General features: G+C 35.6%; 1 protein-coding gene across 1 annotated transcript in view; it reads left to right on the top strand.

The window, feature by feature from the left end:
• The first annotated feature begins 1638 nt into the window (after positions 1 to 1638).
• The window catches only part of LOC102059304 (sodium channel protein type 2 subunit alpha), a 78710-nt gene continuing 60402 nt past the window's right edge, over positions 1639 to 19946 (top strand). Inside the window, exons 1-3 of the mRNA XM_027810759.2 lie at positions 1639 to 1833; positions 11183 to 11436; positions 17841 to 18157. Coding sequence (XP_027666560.2) covers positions 17891 to 18157 — 267 coding nt within the window. The 5' untranslated portion in view covers positions 1639 to 1833; positions 11183 to 11436; positions 17841 to 17890. The remainder of the gene's footprint in view (positions 1834 to 11182; positions 11437 to 17840; positions 18158 to 19946) is intronic.

Consider the following 19946-nt stretch of genomic DNA (forward strand, 5'->3'; position numbering starts at 1 on the left):
ATGAACATTTTTATTAAAAATATATTCCTTACTTCTAGAAGTTTGAAAATGTAAATAATAAAATCAAAGGAGACCAAATATTTATATTTTTTTCATATAAAACTGGGGTATATATTCACACCCTCAAAGTCTCTTTGAAATAAAAGGGGGGATTTGTTTGAACAGATTGATCAGGAGCGTCACGATGTGCCCCAGTCAAACAAGGGAAGTAATACAGCTGCAACTGCAAGCTGGGGGCACATCTCTCTCACTTAATATACAGAGATTATTCTGTACATACAGAATACATACAACCTCTGAAAATGTATTTCTGTTTGCTGTTATTAGCCAAATTCAGGAATTTGGTGTTTGTATCTGTCGATCATGCAGCAAGTTTAATTGAAATGGACTACTCAACATAAATGCTTAAGGATTCTGGTTTATGTATGCTAAATTAAATAGGGATATCTGTATGATATTAGAGATAAGGGACACCAGTTGTAGGCAGTTGTCACCACTACTGCTGCTTTGTGTAGTTGTGATACGGTAGCAGCCATCAGGCTGGATACATGCTGGCTGCCCTGGAATCCTTGCTTCCAAAAGTATGTGACCAGTGGGACAGAGAAGGGGCTATCTGTAGCCACTGCTGAAAAGGTACGCAAAGGAAATACAGGGGCTGCCAGAGAGCAAAATATTGTCTCATATACTCTTTTTTCTTGTTTTGTGGAATAACATTTGTTCATTAAATCCCACATGACTGAATAAAGCTGGTAGCTTGATTTTAAATTAGTTGGGAACTCCAGTGGTCTCTGACCCAGGGCTATGAGTTATTATATTGAACACACTTGCAGACATTGCTTAACGGTTCTACATCTTGCTTTCCACTGACACAATACTCCTCAAACTGACATGCAGGACAACGGAATATGTTGCCTGAAGCACATTGTTCACTCAATACTGTTGCCCATGGACCAGGCAATGATGGAGCCACTGCTCTAATAATTCTTCCCAGGATGGCCAGAGGAACCCTAGGTAATCAGATGGAAAGCTGCACATGCCCAGGAATCCTGTCTAAGGGAAAGACTTTGAGCTATGCTTTTTACATAAGCATAGTACATTTTATGCACAATAAAGAAATTACCATGATGCCAAAAATGCATGGTAGTATTTAATGAATAAGAGTATCAAGACAATCAGCAAGTTCATCATACATGAGTTAGCAGTGCAGTCAGTGTGTGTGCTTTCTTATTTACAGTTCTGTCTCCCTGTGGATTTTTAAAGGAAACAGCACGTTTAAAACTAAGTGCTCTGCTGAATGTATACAGGCAACTGTTTTTAAATTTAATTATTTTAAGAAAAAAATCTTTAATAGGGTTATTCAATAGTCACTGTGGTTTTATTGGTCTGTTCCGCTTCTTGCCTGGAAGAACTTACTACACAGGAGCTGTTTCAAGTGTAATGCAGAATAAACTGGGATAAAGATGCCTCCTAAGCTGACGCTTTGTACGTGTTCATTATCTTTACCAGTAGGTGGAGCTGCCACGTTAGGTGCTGCGTTTTTTTCACTTCTCCCCCTCCATTCCCCCACCCTTCACCCCCTCCTTCTCCTAATAAGCTGTTTTCTGATATATGTTGGGTACCATCGAGTGAGACTGAGAACAGGAAGCGGAGGCAGAATCAGAGAGGATTCTGGAAAGGTCTCTGTGTTTTCTTTTCCACTGAGAATACAGAAATGATATTTAATTAGTAAAGCTTTGTGGATGGAAACCTGGACTATTTCAGGAGGAGACATATATTATCATATTATTCTTGGATGCTGGGCTTTGCAGTGATTTATCATTCTCTTTCAATCAGGTAAGATGGCAAAACATTTAATTGTACCCATAATAAATCTTAGCAATATAATCTTTTCCACATTTTGGAATCAGATTGTACCCTCTGGTTTGCTGTTAAGGTAGAGCCAAAGATGGAATAGGGAATTCAAAGCCATTTTGTACTGACTGATTGTGATGATGGTGTGATTTTTTTTTTTCATTTTAACCTCGTTAAATCTGATATCTGGCCTCTTACTCTTAATGTGATGTTGTGATGCAGTAGTCTTGCAAAATCAGATCAATTCATAATCAAGGTATACTAAATTAATTCCTAGCATTTTGTAGAAGTGACCTTGTTTCCTAAGAAGAAAAATCTGGTGATATTCAGGCTCAGGAGCAGCAGGTCTCATAAGATTCTGAGCATCTCAGATTCTGATAATCCAGGAATAAAATCTGTGTGGTTTGTAACAGCTATTTTCAATATATATATGGTATTTGAAGAAATTCCCTTATTAGCTAGATTTTGAAAAGATGTATAAGAAAATATCTTCTTTCTGTGCCATTTTTTGCATGGTTGGTTGTCTGTGTGTATGAGAGAACAGGCTGACCAACTGTTAATTAAGCAAAGGTCCACACTGATGATAGTTCACATTTTGCCTGTAATATTACTGTCTAGTTTAATACGTGCTTCTTAATATGACTGTTGAAAGAAATCAGCACAAGGCTTATTATATTTCTTCATATTATTGTCCGTTGATATATTGTCTCATTCATTGTTATCAGTAATAATTATATCTGTCATTTATTAAAGGTAAAAGGAAAATATTGAAGATCACTTTGACATGTGAATTCTTTTACCAGTTGTGGTTCTACAGACACATATTCACATTAAAACTATGTATGTTACCATAGCGTTATTTTGGAAATTATTTCCAAGAGAAAACGGCGGGGGAGGGGGGGGGTGAGCCAAAAAAACCCAACTATACAACAGAATAAAGAGCCTACTGTTTGCAAAACACCATCTCAATACATACCAAAAAACAGAAAGCAGGATTTGGTCTCAGGTGGCACTCAGAGCAGCAACTGAGGCCTGTACCTAAAGTAGTGATGTTTTTAAGTATAAAAGTTGTTAATTTGTATTTTTTGTGGTGCCAAATCATTGTGCCTGTGGTGTCCTTGTGTAACTTCAAAATAAATAATTTATAATAGTGATGATGTTTGTTTTAAAAACATACCATGTTTTTGATTTCATAAGTGATTTGTCAAGAAAACAGTTTCAGAGGACTTTTTAATAGTTTAATATTTAATCTTTGCTTCTTGCACATCTTCATTTTGGGTGGAAAGATTGTTAAAGCCTAGAATGCGACCTGCTGCAGTAATTTGAAGCTTCATAGCACCTCTTAAACAGATGTGTTGTTTATTAGGCCTTGATATTTATAGAAATTACACTTGTGTTGTTAGGTTATGATTTTTCTCTCTAATGAGCAGAAATTAGAAGCCTGTACTGATTTTCTTAGCTGTGCCAATTAAACTCAGTCTTGTAAAGTTCTGTTTAGATAATACTAGATGCTAGCAGAGGTAGAGACTTTCATGTTTTCAATGGAGAACATGAAACGATTCCTCTGTGCCCTCTCAGATTCTGTCAGTGGTAGTCTGGTCATTTTCCTTTATTATCAGGTAACCTGGAGTGGGGAAGGATCAAGGAAAAGAGAAAGTATAGAAAACGTGGGGGTTTTAATCAATATGCTGAATGACAAATTTTGTGTTTTCACCTCTTTTTCTTCATCAGATATCATTAAATGAGTTAACTTGTACCTTAAGAAGATCAGGCACAGAGATAAGTTTATTTCCCCTCAGAAGAGTAAGGATTTTAGAAGCAAAAAGGATGGTGGGATGTGAGATGGAACTTTCTGACTGATGGTATCCATTTCCTTCTGCTGCTCACATTCTCAGCCCTATATAATTTGTTATATGTATGCTATGTATTAATTACAGTGCTGGAATCCCACAACTTTTGATGGATCACAGAATAGCAGATGCTAAGAGAGTTCTTTTTATAAGGCAAGAAAGCTGTTATCTTGTTCTCTAAAGTGCAGATCCTGGCCCTTCTTATCCGTATTCTGTTCTTGCCATAAGGTGACAAATGAAAAAAATTGCTTGAACCGTGCTTGAGTTAAACCTAAGGTGAAAAAAATGCAAATGTCTGATACTTGGTACCTGATTTGTTAAGATGATCTGTTTGTTGAACTCTGAAAATGACTATTGAAAGTAAGTTTCAGGAAGTTACATATACTCTGTTCTTTATCAGGAAATTCTAGTTAGAAGTTAGAAACTTAACTTTCAAAGGTCTAATTAGGTTATTTGCCACTCAGTGTAACTCTTCTATATTTTATTAGCTTCTAGCTGTTAATCAGTAATATGTACTGTTGCTATTTGCAGGGAATATTGCTTTTTAATCCTCAAATAAATAAAAGGTTTAAAATATCATCATAAAATTGATGCTCACTAGTTCAGACTGCTTACAGAACAAATATACACATTGAGCTGTGGCTTCAGTGAGTCCATCAAACCAAGTGTCAACCATCATAAAATCCATCTATAGGAAACTGCGTCCTCTTCATTGGAAAGCTGCTGTTACTTATTACAGCTACTACTTCTGATTAAAAGCGCTGAAGCGCATTGCCAATGGCATCTCTCTCCGAGTTTGCTATTGATTGCCCTCCCATAGGACCTTGATATTGCAGCTGGTATCTTGCAACCAGTTCATCTGCTTTCATCAAAATTTTCTTTATGAACAACTGGAAACCTTAGTATATTACTGTGATACTGTTATTGCTTGATTTTCCTTGTCTTATGATGAGGTAAAGCTCAGGGACTAGGGATAAGAGCGGCTCAGGCAGGGACTGTATTACTTCAAAATATAAATATAGAGTAGGAGCACCATATGCTCTTGAGTAACCATAACTTGTGTGTACTACCACTGTAATCCTAAACAGAAGTAAGCCAGTTAAATTCTAGGTCACAAAACTATCTGGTCTCTCTTTTGCTCATTATCCATCCTCAAACGATTTAATTCCATTAGAAAAAAAATCCTGAAACAGAAGTACCAGCCAACCCACCCCAACACTGTCATTTCAAATTGTTAAACTTTAAGGTGGTTGCCAGTCTTGGTAAGGTCTTGCTACAAAATTTACTGTTCACTTACTCTACCAACAAAGACAGATAATGGAATGTGTTTTACAGTAAAAAATGCAACTAAAAAGTTAAAATTTAATTGAAGAGCTTAAGGTTTTATGAAGCTCTTTCACATGTACAAAACTTAAGGAACAGGTTATGCTCAGATTAATTATTTGTCTGGTTATTCATTCTTTATTGTTATTGATCTCTTCTTACTGAGTAGTTTTACTTAGGCAAGTATAATCATAGAGCTGCCATGTGCACAGGTCCTGTTTTCAATCTGGAATTGTTTATCTTGCTACTTCTGTGGATTTCTAACTTGATCTGTCAACTTGCTGGATGTTCAACATGTGTTGAAGTCATTATATATGTATAGATCAGATGAACAGCACATACAGCTGACTCCCTACACCTGCACTGCATCAAGCACGTCCTCATATTTCTTTGCAGGATTTCTTGAATGAAAGTATGAGGGACACTAGTAGATTTGGAAGGATGTCACAGATGACAGTATGGAAAATGGCTGAGAAGAGTATCAATACTATTGGCTCTGATCCCCTTTATATACCCAGTATAACCACTTAACAGGAAGATCTTGAGATAGATACATAGCAGGCATTTTCCATGTATGGATGATTTATGCTTGTTAGACATTGCTTATTTAAGATTAGGCCCTCCTTTCTGAAACGAGAGGGGAGCAGTGTTTCTGGTCTTTTAGGGTAATTTATTTTAAGAACAATGTAAAGTGAGAAACTTCTTTTATGTGTGTGTGAAATTTGGGGCTAGCACAAATTGTTGCATGCTCTGCTTAACTATAAAATAGGATTATATATGATTATATATGTTTCTAAGAAATTACAAGAACTTCTAAGAAATTTGTATTCAAAACCACTACGGCAATGCAGATTGTGAATTAAAATAAGCAAGGAATAAAGGGAAATTAATTGTTCACAGGAGAAATAGTTACTCTTATATAGGGCACCGTAGCACTATGTGGCCTGGCTACTGTAGTCATTGAGAAAAAACCTGCCATCTTTTCTCATCAATTATGTGTCTTTTCACGGTCTGGTAGTCCTGGGATAGGAGTAGAAATTTTCTGAGCCTATATAGCCTGAATATGGGCCCTTTTGTGTCAAATTCTTGCCTACATTGCTTCGAGTATCCTGAAAAGTCTGCCCTTTCTTATTCATTATTGTACTGTCTTTTAATATTTGGACACACTGAGGAATTTCAAATTTATGTTAAATAAAAATACATTCTCAGAAAGCGAAAGTCCTTGCTTTGGTTTTAAATATGTCCAAATAAGAAGTTTTCAGATGTGAAAGTGAATGCACTTTCTTTGCAAACATCTCTCACTGCCTTCTCAAAAGACAGGCACAGAGTACAACTGTGTTAACTGTACCAAGACTTTGATACAAGAATATTTTTATCTTTCTATTCATATTTGAAATATATGTGTGGCAATCTTGGAAACCTGAAGATGAATTCACCTGTGTCCCACCTAAAACACGGGAATTTTTTTCTCAGGTGTAGTTAACATGATACCAACTCAATCTCCTTGAGCACTGAAATTTCTCTACAGTTACTACTGTTAAAAGCATTTGCTTTTGAATGTATATCTAATTGTGCTGTGGTTAAGTAATAAGGGTCAAGCTGGTGGACTACAAAATCAGGGTATTAAGTCATAGGAATGAAGAAGCCCTATCCATTTTAGAAAAGTTAACCTAACTCCACAGTGACAGTCAAAAGAAGACATTTTTCACCATGGATAATTGGTTCTTATTTGAACAGATATTTGATTGTGTTTTCTTAAAAAGCACTCTTTAGAGGGAAAGAATACCCTAAATCTAAACTGTATCCAAAACCTCAAGTTTCCTGTGATAGCTTTTATGTTACACAGAGAAAGAGCACTTTGAAATGATGAGTGAAGGCATACACCTAACTTGCACTCTTGCACCCTATCAAGGAGCAAAGCAAATTGCACTCATCGCCAACAGCTTTGAATCTTTTTTAAAAATTCTCATTAATTTTATTTTAACTTAAAGCCCAAACAGCTGTAAAACTTGTGTATGGTAGATGAAAGAAAAAGTGCTAGGGTTTACATTAAGAAAGGCAATTGTTATTTTAGGTCTTGAGTGGAAAAAACTTGATGACAGAAATAAGTAGTTAATCTCAAAAAGGCCAAAAAGTCCAAGGTCAGATTTAACTGAAAGAGGGCAATCCTAATGTTAACCTTCGTTCATATGAAATGTCTGTCACTAATATTTAAGGCCAAAATGTTCATGTGAAGAAATCTGTCTTGAGACAGAAATTCTGACCAAAAGCAATATAAAAAAAAATTCAACCTGTGTTAGGAAGCAATTTCTTCCTACTGAGTGAAGATGTAACTGAGTATCACGAGTCTTCCTGGAAGGTTTTTACAAACACCAGTTTAAGTTACTTGCTGTGTATTTCCTACGTATCAACTCACTTTAGTATGTGTTACAATAGGAAGAATACTAGCGTTCTAGTAGCTGCTGTAACACTAGCTATTATTCTGTAGTGTATATTACTTAAAGCTATAGGCCTTTAATCAGTACAATATTTCATGAATGTACTGAAATTTCAGCATTACAAGAGACACCTTTTAAAGAAGTGGTAGAACTTGTAACTCACAGGCTTTGCCTCTTTGGATTTATTACATAGGGGTAGTGGCTAGGTCAAAGTCATACTTCCATAATCCATTTAGAAAATGTTCCAAACGTAGGGCTTGGTTAAATTTTATTAGGTACTTCCATGATGCCTGAATGAACTTAAAGAAATCCATGTACAGTTTTCATATGCTGTGTTAAACCACAGATATAAAGCACTCTATTTTCCTGTTGACTTTCTGTGCTTTTTCCTACTTGTGTAGTAATGACAACATTCAGCCAGGAATTGTGTGTAAGCCTCTCAAGCCAGAAGTTCCAATTTTTTCCCTTTCAGTTTCCTAGACAACTGTCAGAGTCTAAATACGATCCATTAATCTTGTGCTATACAAAATTTATTCTTTCATATTTTGTATTGATTAGTTTCTGGGGCTTAGCAAGGCTAGGAAAGTGTTCCAGCTGCATAGTTCTTAATGATTCAGTTAATTTTCTGAGTTTAATTTTTTACATATTTTTAGGTTTATAAGCAATATTTTCTGTTGCAAATGCATTTTCATAAGTTTCCCTAGAAAAATTTAGAAGAGTATTACTTTATAAACAGAGCTTTTGATTTTTTTTTACAAAGCAAAATCGATACTGTGATCTATTTAGATATTGCTAACTGATGTTTTATTGTGACTTCTTTAATACCTTCACAGTGGATAATGGTATGTTCCAGTGTTCCACTTAGCACATTTAAATTTTAATATGAGTACAAAAATTACTAGGAATTAGCTAAATCTAGATTATGGGGAGCGCTCAACAAATAATTCTGAATCTGGATAATTAATTTTGTGTGTAACTCTGTTTCTTGTCAATCTAAAAATGGGTTTTCATTTCTATAATCACTTAACACTTCACATGTCCATATGGTTGCCCACAATTTCCGTTCATTGTCTGACATTTGTCTCTAACATGTGATTTCACTTAGTTGAAGCCATCACTGTCATATTGTCTTATAACTGTCTTTACAAGAGTATCTAATTTTGAACAACCTGATTTCTTTTCTAAATCACATTTCAGATGGAATCACACATTTTGCCACAGGATAAAGTGACAACAATATGCAACTATCTTTTCCAGGTCATCATTACATTGAAAGGGAGCTCAAGTGCATGAGGATATAGGTTGAAACTTTTTTTGAAGCAATATCATGTCTCAGAATTTGAAGGATATTCTAACCAGTCTTAAAATAAATGCTGATGCCATATAGATGGAAGAGCTTAAGAAATAGTCCCCCAGGAAAGAACATATATAGTCTGTCCATCAGGAATCACCACTGACTAGGCCTGAGATTTTACCTATGATTCAGTCATAGAAGCTGAATCAGGATAATCTACCCCAAATAAAAATTATTTTGGTCAATATCAGCCAAAATAATTCTCTATCATCACCTTCAGCTACAGTAAAACTGTATGATCTGGACCTACCTATAAAAATTTCTAGTCTTGGGGTGAGAACCAAAGTCATTAGATTAAAAAAACCCAAAAGTTTGGCTTTTTTTGGTATATTGCAATATCTGCATTATACAGGGGAAAAAAAAACCGCCTAAAAAATATGAGATGAATTATTAATTGAAATCGTATAATGAAATTACTCTGACATGGCCCAGGCCTATTATAAATTCAGGAGAAAGGGCTCACAATTCTGCCAGCCTCCTTCCTTCAATTATTGCTGTGACTCCCATTGATACCACTATACTACCAATAATGTATGGCATTAGTAGATAAAAACCTGCATCTCTTATCCGTTGGAGATACAGCAAGTACAAACACAGGTAGGATGTAATAAATAGGGAGATGGAGACTAGGTGATAGGGTTACATGTGAAAAAAGGTTCTTTGCCTTGTGCTCTAATTCAAAATACGGATTTATTGAAATTAACCTGTGCTATTAGTGTTATTAACAATTTTCACATAAAGATTAGTTCCTCAACACACATTGACTATTAATTCCTTACATTTTGCAAATGGGCAAATATTTTAACTGGATAGAAGTTACGCTCCCTCTTTTGAAAACAAATGTCATATCAATGCTTAGTATTAGTGATTACTCTTTTATTAAGAAGCTATAGTATCCCTTTCATATTATTTTAAAACTTGCACGTAACAGCACTTACACATTTTGCCTATTTGCACTGTAGCTGACCGTGAGCTCAGCTGGCTACTTCAGGGGCAGAATCCAGATGCACCCAATAGGCAAAGGGATGGGGAAATCCCCTATGTACCCCCAGGGAAAGTTGCATTCAGTGGATAATATGCATTGGTGGATGAGTATCATTGGTGGCAGTAGGAGAGTCATGATCCCCTGAGGTTAGCGCTGGAGGCACAGCTTTCAGATGTCTTCAGTGGAGCCTCTCCAGTAGTGACTCACCACAGTAAGATGTGCTGAATCAGTGCATTACTCAAAATGACCAGAACATTGAAAGAGTTTTCTGCTAGCAATCGTTGGAATGACTTTACGTGACTATCAAATAAATAGAAGCAATAATTGTGGTACCACTTGCTGTATCTTTAGGCAGCATAATTATAGATTAATAGTAACTAGTATTAGGTAAATTCTGTGTTAGTTTTTGAAATATATTTTTCTGTAGGGGTACTTGAAGATCTGTCTTTAAAAACAAGAGCAGCAGTGGTCTAGTAGAAAACTTTCACTTTCTGTCTTCCCACCTTCTGTGTTCTCTTTGACCCAATCTGTGTCTACACAGATTTTATTTTATCTACAGAGTTTCTACAGTGGCTACTCATTCTTACTACATTTGGAGAAAAGTATCATTAAGGGCTGCTTTGGCAGGAGCAGAGACCTAGGAGAGTGATGTCTGTTTCTTTTCTTCTCTAGGAGTAAAACCAAAATAACAACATTTAAAAGTACAAAAAGAGCCATAAATTTATCTAGTTCAAGTAAGAATAAATGCCTCAAAGACACTTCATCTCAATCTCAATGTCCGAAGACTAAAATTTGCAAGTTGTAAGGAGACCATTTAAAGTTAGTGAACCAGATACTCAGATTATTAAAGCTTTAAAGACTGAGGAAGCCATAGCCAAACTTTGGTCAGCTCTTGCAGTGGAGCAAGCTTTAAATTGAAGAATGTGGAGAAGAAACTATCTTTTTCTGCTATTAAAATGCTTGAGATGAAAAAAAAAATTGTCACACAAACACTCATACCAACATTCTCTAAGATAAGTAACATGAAGATGTGTCCATATTTTCATACAAATATAGACTGAATTAGCTTCTCTTCCTGGTTAAAGACAGTGAATCCCTTAGGGAATAATGTTACACTGTGCAGTTCCCTAAGTGACAGATGAGAACACCCCTGTTAGCCTGGGCATAGTTATCCTGTGTCTACTAAAGACTGCACTAGTTATGCAGTAATCTCAACAAGACCCATTTTCCCCTTTTAGTTAAAGCATGCAGGTAAAAGAATAAATGGATTTTTTGAAACATATCACTCAAAGGATATTCTTAAATGGACTGTTGGTCTATGTTATGTTTTGTGGACAAACCCATGTTTCATCCTGCTTTTCCTACATCTTTTTGCTTTTAGGTTAGAAAAATGTGTCTACACGAATACGTAGAGTTATCTTTGTCTGCCACAATTAATTTTGAGAAGCTTTGGACACAGGAACAAAGAATTAGAGAGTCTTGAAGAAACTTCAGTCTTGAAGAAGCTTCAGCTCCCAAGGAGAAACTTTTCTTACCAATTGCATTTTCTGCTAGAAATGTGGCCTTTTTGTTTTCATGATAGCAAAAGATCCAGTGGCTAAATTCTGAGATTTGGCATTTCTTAGAAAAATAAAGGTAAGACTATCTTTTCTGCTCAGCCAAAACAAAACAAAAGTGATGTTTCAGTTAAGATGACCATTTGATATAGCACTATATATCTTCACTAAAATATCGGTGGGGAAATGAAACAAACATTTTAATGAGGTCTAGCAGTAGAAATTTGTGTTACATGTATTGTAGCTATTTTCCTTTAGAATGTAAGAATCTTTAACATTGGAATATATTTGTAAAATATTAAGTAATTAATTCATTAAGTACTGTATTCCAACTAGGCTGATGGGCTAAGACACTCTTCCTCTTAAATTGCATATGGTTTTCATTTAGCCTTTTTCAGGTTTCTCCAATACTTCAAGTATTCACACTAGATCTCTTTCCACACTTTTTCAGAGGCAGCTTACGGTGTTAAAGAAAATGTAAGGCAGACCTGCATTTAAAGACTTCTTAGAGGGTTTGGTCACTTTTTATAATTAAATGGGTCAAATGATTTGTTTTGGGGTTTCTACAGCTTGCGGGTATGTATTGTGCACTGAGAAATGCAGGTTCATTTCTTTACATATCTAGTTTGGATTACTCCAGTTTACTAAGTAAGCATATATGGCCTTGATATAAGAATCTTAATCCACTATTTCCACTCCTATGCAAGAGGAGACAAGAAACAGGAACAACTTAATTCAAAAGTGAATGTTGCAGGTAGAGAGAAAAGAAAAGAGATGAGTGTGGAATGGCAGTGGGCAAAACCAAAAAAAATAAGTGGGGGGAAAGACTATCCATAGCAATGTCTTGGTGAGGTAGAGCAGCGTCCAAAAATATCCTCCCAAGAAGCAGCTTCTGGATCTTTCAGAGAGGTCTGAGATTACTTTCCAGTCTCTAATCTAATCTGAGTGTTTTCCCATTGGCCTAGAATTTCGCTCGTCAGACTGAACGTCATGTATTACATTCTACCCAGATCTGCAAACTCTTACAGTACTTTTATTGAGGTTCTTAAGATTTAGTTGATGTGCTTTCACACCTTATTGCAAGTCATTACTGAGGACATTAAATAAAATTGCATGTAAGATCCCTGAAGCACCACATTAGTATTAATTCATTAGTATTTACTCTATTTACTGTTCTTCAGACAGGTTTCAGCCAATGTGAACTACCAATTCATATTTAGCCACTTACCACTATCCTATTCTAAATCCTTCTAAAGTAAGGTTTTATTAAGGATGTAGTATTTCTGTTACATACCCTTATTAGTTGATTTCATAGTCTCATAACAAGGAAGTATTTTTGTCTTCTGTCATTTATTAATTTTATTAATAAATACCTGGTGATGATTTAATTATTTTTATTTTGGATGGTTACGTAACACTAATGCCTATAGGCTACTGAGGCTGACTGCACAAATCCAAACAAAAATCATAGTCATTCCTACAGATAAATTATAGTCTAAGGAAAATGAGACAATAGATGAATGATAAATGTTGGAAGGAATGGAAAAAAAAGAAAGAAAATCCTACATATTAGTCAGTTAGGACCTGTAAACATAAATTACCATAGTTTAAACTAGTAGATTAAATAATCAGCAGGTTCTTAGCAGGTGCTAAATGCTGGAGGCTGTTTTCAGCTTTGAGGAAGTATTCCTTTCCTTGAAAATACCTACTTTTGTGGAACCAACATTCATGGATTCCTTGCCTTAGGACCTGTGCATAGTTTTGATGTGGTATCTCGTTATATATCTCAAACCTGCAATTCATTGCATTGACCAATTTGAACTACAGTGACATTTGAGAGCTCTTTTTTTCTCTTTAGAGTTCTGTTTCTTATTCAAAAAATTTTAAAGCAGTAAAAAATAGTGTAAAGATGCCAGGAAAAACAAAGTAATCTTTTATGAAAAGATAATAATCTATAACTGTAAAAAATACTTCAGTGTGCTTCAGCAGATAAGGGGATAGTTTTTGCTTTGTGAAATTATCCTCCATGCAAAAGTACCCTGAGAAATTTCAATAAAAATATTTTGTATTTTTTTATCTATATAATATATTAAAGTATTTTAGATCATCTTCACAATGAACTAATATTTACCTATCCTTTTGTTTTTAGGACAAATTGAATGCACCATTACCCAATTTGAATTGAATTACCCAATTGAAATTTTATCAAAGCATAGTAATTTAAACATAATAATCTTCAGTTCCAGAAAACTAATGCCTGAATTTTGCAAAATAAGTTTGCAAATACTGAGGGGGAGTTAAGATAACTCATTTCTTTAGACTTTTCCTGCATACCCTCCCTCTGTACTCCTTTCCTCCTTGGGACAGGGGTAGTTTCTGTTGAGGCAATTTCCTGACAACATCAGCACAAAACAGCTACACTTTTTACTTCTAAAGCTGCAGAAAATAATCTCTACCTGATGCTGAAGTGGTGCCACTAGCCCTGTTGTTTCTGTCTCTCCTACTGTGGGAGCCCCACCTTTTTGATTTGGACAAGGATCTCTACTGGCCTAATGTGAGACAGCCGGTCTTATTAACACTAATGGTTTAGAGCAGAGTTTGTAGTCCAGGTTTTAGCATCTGAGACACTATTGCTGTGCTTGGCACAGAGGAAGATACTGTTCCCAGATTACAGCCTCTTGAATAAAGGATTAGCATAAGAAAATTACGATAGTTGGTCATTTTACAGATTCAATTTGCTGTCCTTGCACTTATTCCAACTCTAATCAAATACATGTGTGTTTGCCAATGTTGCAGTTTTAATGGAATGAAAATCTCAGTAGTCAGCTCTTTCAAGGTTTCAGCAGGAAAATAATTCTAATGCCAGCCCTGTAAAAGCAAAAGAAACCCCATACCAGAAGAAAGACTGCAAGCCTTGCTATATCTCCACCTTGAAAATTGTGAAGGGTGTATGTGGTCTGTTTCATGCAGAATGCAAATAACCTGTTCAGTGACCTGATGATTTTAATAAATAATCATAGTATCCACCTGGTTCTTACACTGACACTTTCACTTTTACCATTTGCCTGATTTAAGATATTGTAAGAATAGATACTTTCAGGCCACTTCTGGCTTTTTCAAAGACTCACACAAATTAACTTGACATCATTAGCACAGATATTTCACTTACTTTGAGTCATCTTCTGTGTAAATGGTGAGACAATAATTATATAAAAAAATAAAATTTAACAAGTTTTCCATGGACATAATATAATTAACTGAAATATGCATACAATTAAGAACATATGGATTCTGCTTATTGCTTGATCTTATTATTTAAAGTAAGGGACTGAAGGAAAACTGGAGAAGGATTTACAGAATGCAATGCTCAAATATAACAAAATGGATTTATTTGGCAAAAGCATGTCTTTATTAAATTGGAGCTTTTTTTTTCTAATGAAATCTATCAAATTTTAGATCATTACACATATGGTATCTAGGTCCAAATTGTATTTCAAATATTTGAAATTCTTTTTGCTGAGCTGTATCAGGTACTGAGGGGCCTGGACCACATGCATTTTTGAGACTATTCCTTTAAAGATTGATTGCTAATGAAGGCTATTCTGAAAGTATTACACAGAATTCTTTGTCTGAATTCTGTCCAGTATCATTCATGACCTGGCAGTTTAGTTACTGGATAACAAGCGATTTTAAAACCAGTGAAGGAAGAAGAGGAAAGCTATCACTTACAAATGAATGGTTCTTGTTCAGGGCTCAGTGTAGGAAACAGAATTACTTTTCTTTCATTGTTCTATTAAACTACTGCATGTATATCAATAGTAGTCAACTACATATTTGTGTATTGTTCTTTTAAGATTTGTAATCTGAATGAAAACACTTGGGGCATATTTAGTATAGGAAAAATCTTGTGTAACAGCAGCAGCCAGGGAAGACACAACTGCACCAGACAGTAGTGGAGGCAGGACTCAAGTAATGTTTCCAATTTGTCAAGAAAACTTCTTTAAAAACTTGTTTTATGACTCTCTGAGAAATACAGTGAAACCCCAAGTCTGCTAATATTACTTTTCCCAGTCATTCATTGACCCCTTTGTGAACTTCTAGCAATACAGATACATATATTTCTAGTGAGGACAATGTATTTTGTTACACCATTCATAACTGTAACTGTTAACAAAAGAAAAGCAGCCTAACCAAATGCACTGAACTATAAAAAGAAGACAGACCCACTGATGACTCTAGGAGGGTGCACCTTTTGAGACTAGTTTCATAGAAAGGGCACCTAGGTCAACAATTTGAATCACAGACCTGCAAAATGTGAAATAAAGGAATCGATTATCCAGAAAGACCAAAGGGAAACCTCAAACATATTCTTATGTTTATTAATACTGGATGGGCAAAAGCAATAATCAAAGGAGTGTGGACTGTATCCAGAGAATGTGTGTGCTTTTAATTCTCAAATAAAGGACAATTTTGATTTAGGATCCTTATAACTGGGAGTTAGATTATTAAACAACAGGTACGAGCAAAGGCTTCCATCTTGTGCAAACTAAAAATTAGTAGCAGAAGTTTCAGTGTAGCAACAGGTGATAAGGTTGCCTGCTGGAGTCTCTGTTTGGCTTAACACTTCATTTTTCAATTTATACTGCATCAGTACATCCAGCCCCTCCAGGATCTCTGTGATTCCACACATTACGTTAACTCATGGGTCTCCAGGATCTTCCTTGAGAAAAGCTTTCTCCATGTCTACATTCTAGTATATTTTATTTATGAATTTAGGGACAAGTACCTCAGTTCTGGTCTTGTGTCACTTAGATGCTTAGTGCTATAATCTACCCACCTAGATTATTTCAGTGATCTCAGTGCTGATTGTACACACTGATGCTGTGCTGTGCTCCAGAGATAAAGACTTGAGGTGGCACAGGAGCAGGTTTACCCATCATATCATTGGATTGGTAATTTAGATTTAGGAATGTGCAGTTTCATGTCTTTCCTCCAGTTTTCTATTGTAGATTCTTAAAGCACTTCTTAACACGCCCCTCTACCTTCATACAGTATTTCATTTTGCGGGGGTCATTTGAAAAGGAATCCTTTATTCAGTAAGATCATTACTGTAGCGCTTCATGTGTGTGTGTATGTGATTCCTACAAACTGCTCCAGGAAGGTGATAAGCTTTAGGAGAAAGACTACTGAATGAATGCAAATTAATATAATACTATGTCTCAAATCTAGATGTGTCAACCAGATGTTGCACATTCATGAGGTAACGTAGGGAAGACTACATGGCTTCATGTACAGAAATCACAATTAGAACTCTTTTCAGGCACTGAAACTCACTCTTAAAGATTGGTTTTCATAATTAAACTTATTACTACACTATGTCACAAACTTTTCCAAAGTAGACATCAAATAAGGCTATATTTTCTTACTTGGTGGCACTGCTCCTTAACCAGATCTGCTTTCCTTCTGCTGTTCTCTCCCTCTAACGATTCAACCGTCTCCATTGTGCTGTACAGTGCATCAGTTTAAGCAACTGGTCCTGCTGTAGAAGGACCTGGAAGAGAGAAAAGAATATTATTTTCAGCTGATGCACTGCAGGGCTTCATAAAAAGACCTGTTGTAGAGTGGAGAGTTTGGTGCGGAGAACAGGAAGCAGCAGCAGGGACTAAATCATCCAGCACTGGCACCAAAGACATTCGTAGGGAACCAGAATCTCAGATTTCAAAGTAGTTTTAGCCTGAAATAAACTTATGACATGTGCGGCATATGACATAAATATAAATCTTATGACATAAAAAAAAGGAGCGGCATTCTTTTCCCACAGTGTTGATCATACATCCTGTTTCCTTTTACTTAAAAGGCCTGTGATTTTGGTTCACGGCTCACGGACAGTCAGTAAATGCAACCTAACCTGCTTTGGTATCTAACATTAACCCTCAGCACAGTAAACTTGTCAGTAAGAAAGAAGTATGCTTGTTTCTGCCATAGTTCAGTTGCTGTCATTTAAGCAGCATTAATCGGACAAAAACTTCTTTTGTGTTTAATGAAAGTACTTACATGTGTAAAGTTGGGTTACTGATACTTGAAGAAATAAGTGAAGGTATAATGTATTAACTGGTAAAATATAGGTTTACAATTTTCAAGAGTACCTCATAGAATATATATTTATGCTTTTAAAAAAATCTTTAAAATATATATATTGTTAAAACACCTGTATCAGTATTTTGTTCTAACTGGGAGAGTCTAAGGATGTAGGCAAAGCACTGTTTGTGGGCAGAAGTAGTGTCTTTTTCTAGACCAGCAGGAAAAAGCTGAAAAATAATTTATGAAATATCTAAATAAATTCTGAGCAGTTGCTTTTAACTTTCATTCAGCCTTGAAATATGCTGCTTCTATTTCAGGCCTGGAAAGGGTTTCTGAGCAAATGTTGGACTTTTTCTGTTGGTACAATCTAGTTTTCCTAAATCATCTAATTTTCTTTTATAGGTCATTCTTATGCAAGAGGCTAAAAGTAATTAAATTTGCAGGATGAAAACATGGCACAGGCACTGCTGGTACCACCAGGACCTGAAAGCTTCCGCTATTTTACTAGAGATTCCCTCACAGCTATTGAAAAACGTTCTGCAGAAGAAAAAGCTAAAAAGCCCAAGCAAGAACATACAGATGATGATGATGAAAATGGTCCAAAACCAAACAGTGACTTGGAAGCAGGAAAGACACTGCCATTTATTTATGGTGACATACCTCCAGAAATGGTATCAGAACCTTTGGAAGACCTGGACCCATATTATATCAATAAAAAAGTGAGTGAATAATCTTTTGCACAAAACAGAATATAATTTTCTACACTGGAAAAGTTTAATCACAAAATAGGATGGTTAGAGCCATGAAGTCACTAAATATGCAGAAACAGAAACATCTTTTCATTTAACAGATTTATGCTCTTCTATATTGTGAATCATTCAACTTCCATGGAGTTACTTGTTACTTACTTCATTGTAAGGAAGTTATAGCTTCCTTGAGCTTGCCTGAACTCAAGAACATGACTGAGTTTTCCTGATTTCAAGGTAGCAGTAAGACTGGTATGACAAATAAGGTGTTCCAAGCGTGGCTTTGCAGTGGAGATCGTTGTAGATAACCAGGTAGCATCCATTCAGGTTAGTGAAATAAAGGACTGTAACTATACTTCATATCTGTTACAGCAATATAACAAATGTAAACCTATATCTATGCATGTATGTATAAAATATATATATATATATGTAGCATGTATTCTGTGTAAATCCTGGGTCATATAAAACTACCACAATGAAAACTGTTGCTTTAGGTGCTTTGGATTGCTATGACAGATCTCTGCTGCACAGCTGTCAGTTGGACATCTGTGGCAGACACAACAGAAAAGCTGAGTTTTGAGGAAGGAATAAAAAAAAAAAAAAAAGACAGTTTTGTTGAAAGTTTTCATACAGATAGAGCACAGTGAAGAGTTCTGTGTTGTGAGAGAAAAGTAATGTGCCTGAGTTATGTGTGAGGCTATAACACAACTAGAATATCAACAGATGTGTTCCATGAAGAATGTGAACTAAACCAGGTGTACTTCCCCTTCTGATCTGCACAGTCATACAGAATCCTCATTTTCACATGATCCACAAGCCAAGGACTTGGAGATAGGAAGGCTAGTTCAAACAGATCCATTCAAGTAAAAAGTTTGCCCCTTGAACTTTTAAAATGTCAGGATTGGCAGTAGAGTATATGGGTTCTGGTCTTGCAACAATAATGCGTGCACTCTAGAAACAGACTACTATTATATGACTTCAGAGAAAGACAAGGAACTAACAAGTACATCTCCATAGCTGGAATTAGTTGTAAACTGTTAAACTACTCTAGGATCTGAAATAGTCCAGCCTGCAAATAGCTAAAAACACCTTATGTCCTGCACAGTTTAGTGAAAGTTACAGTTGACAGTAAAAGCAGGTTCTCTGAACTCTCTATCTGCTTGTTTCTGCATTCTCCTTTAGCAACATCAAGATGCGATCAGTTCCTGATAGACCTGCAAAGTGTTGTGGATAATAAGAGTGAAGGAAGATGAAGCTGTGGATAGTAACCCTAAATTAAAAAATGGGGAAGGTGTTTTATGGACAAATGCTTGGGATTATCTTTTCCCATCTCTTGAAACAGAGAAGGAAATGAACACAGTTGCTCTGACGCTCTGATGACAAAACATCCCAGGCTACCATTGAGATAAGGAACTCGATGTTGAGCAACTACAAAAAAATGAAGACATAAAATATTTTAAACTGCAAAGAAGCTCAGCTTGTTAGGAAAAAATCATGCCAATAGTACTCTCAATTTTGTGGCTAAATTTGTGTTTACCTTTGGTTCACAAACCTGTTTTTAAAATTACGGCTTCAGTAAAAGGAACTGAAAATAAAGCAGAATCCATATGTAACGGCATAACCTAACAGTTGCCAAAGTTAAATAAACAGTGCTGTAGATAATACAAATATTAACATTATTAAGAAAATTTAAAGAAATGAAATCTCAAAGAAGGAGTGTTCCCAAGGTTTATTTTCATTTATATGCTTTTGGTTATAT

Source organism: Falco cherrug, chromosome 8 (genome assembly GCF_023634085.1).
Source record: "Falco cherrug isolate bFalChe1 chromosome 8, bFalChe1.pri, whole genome shotgun sequence".
Lineage (NCBI taxonomy): Eukaryota > Metazoa > Chordata > Aves > Falconiformes > Falconidae > Falco > Falco cherrug.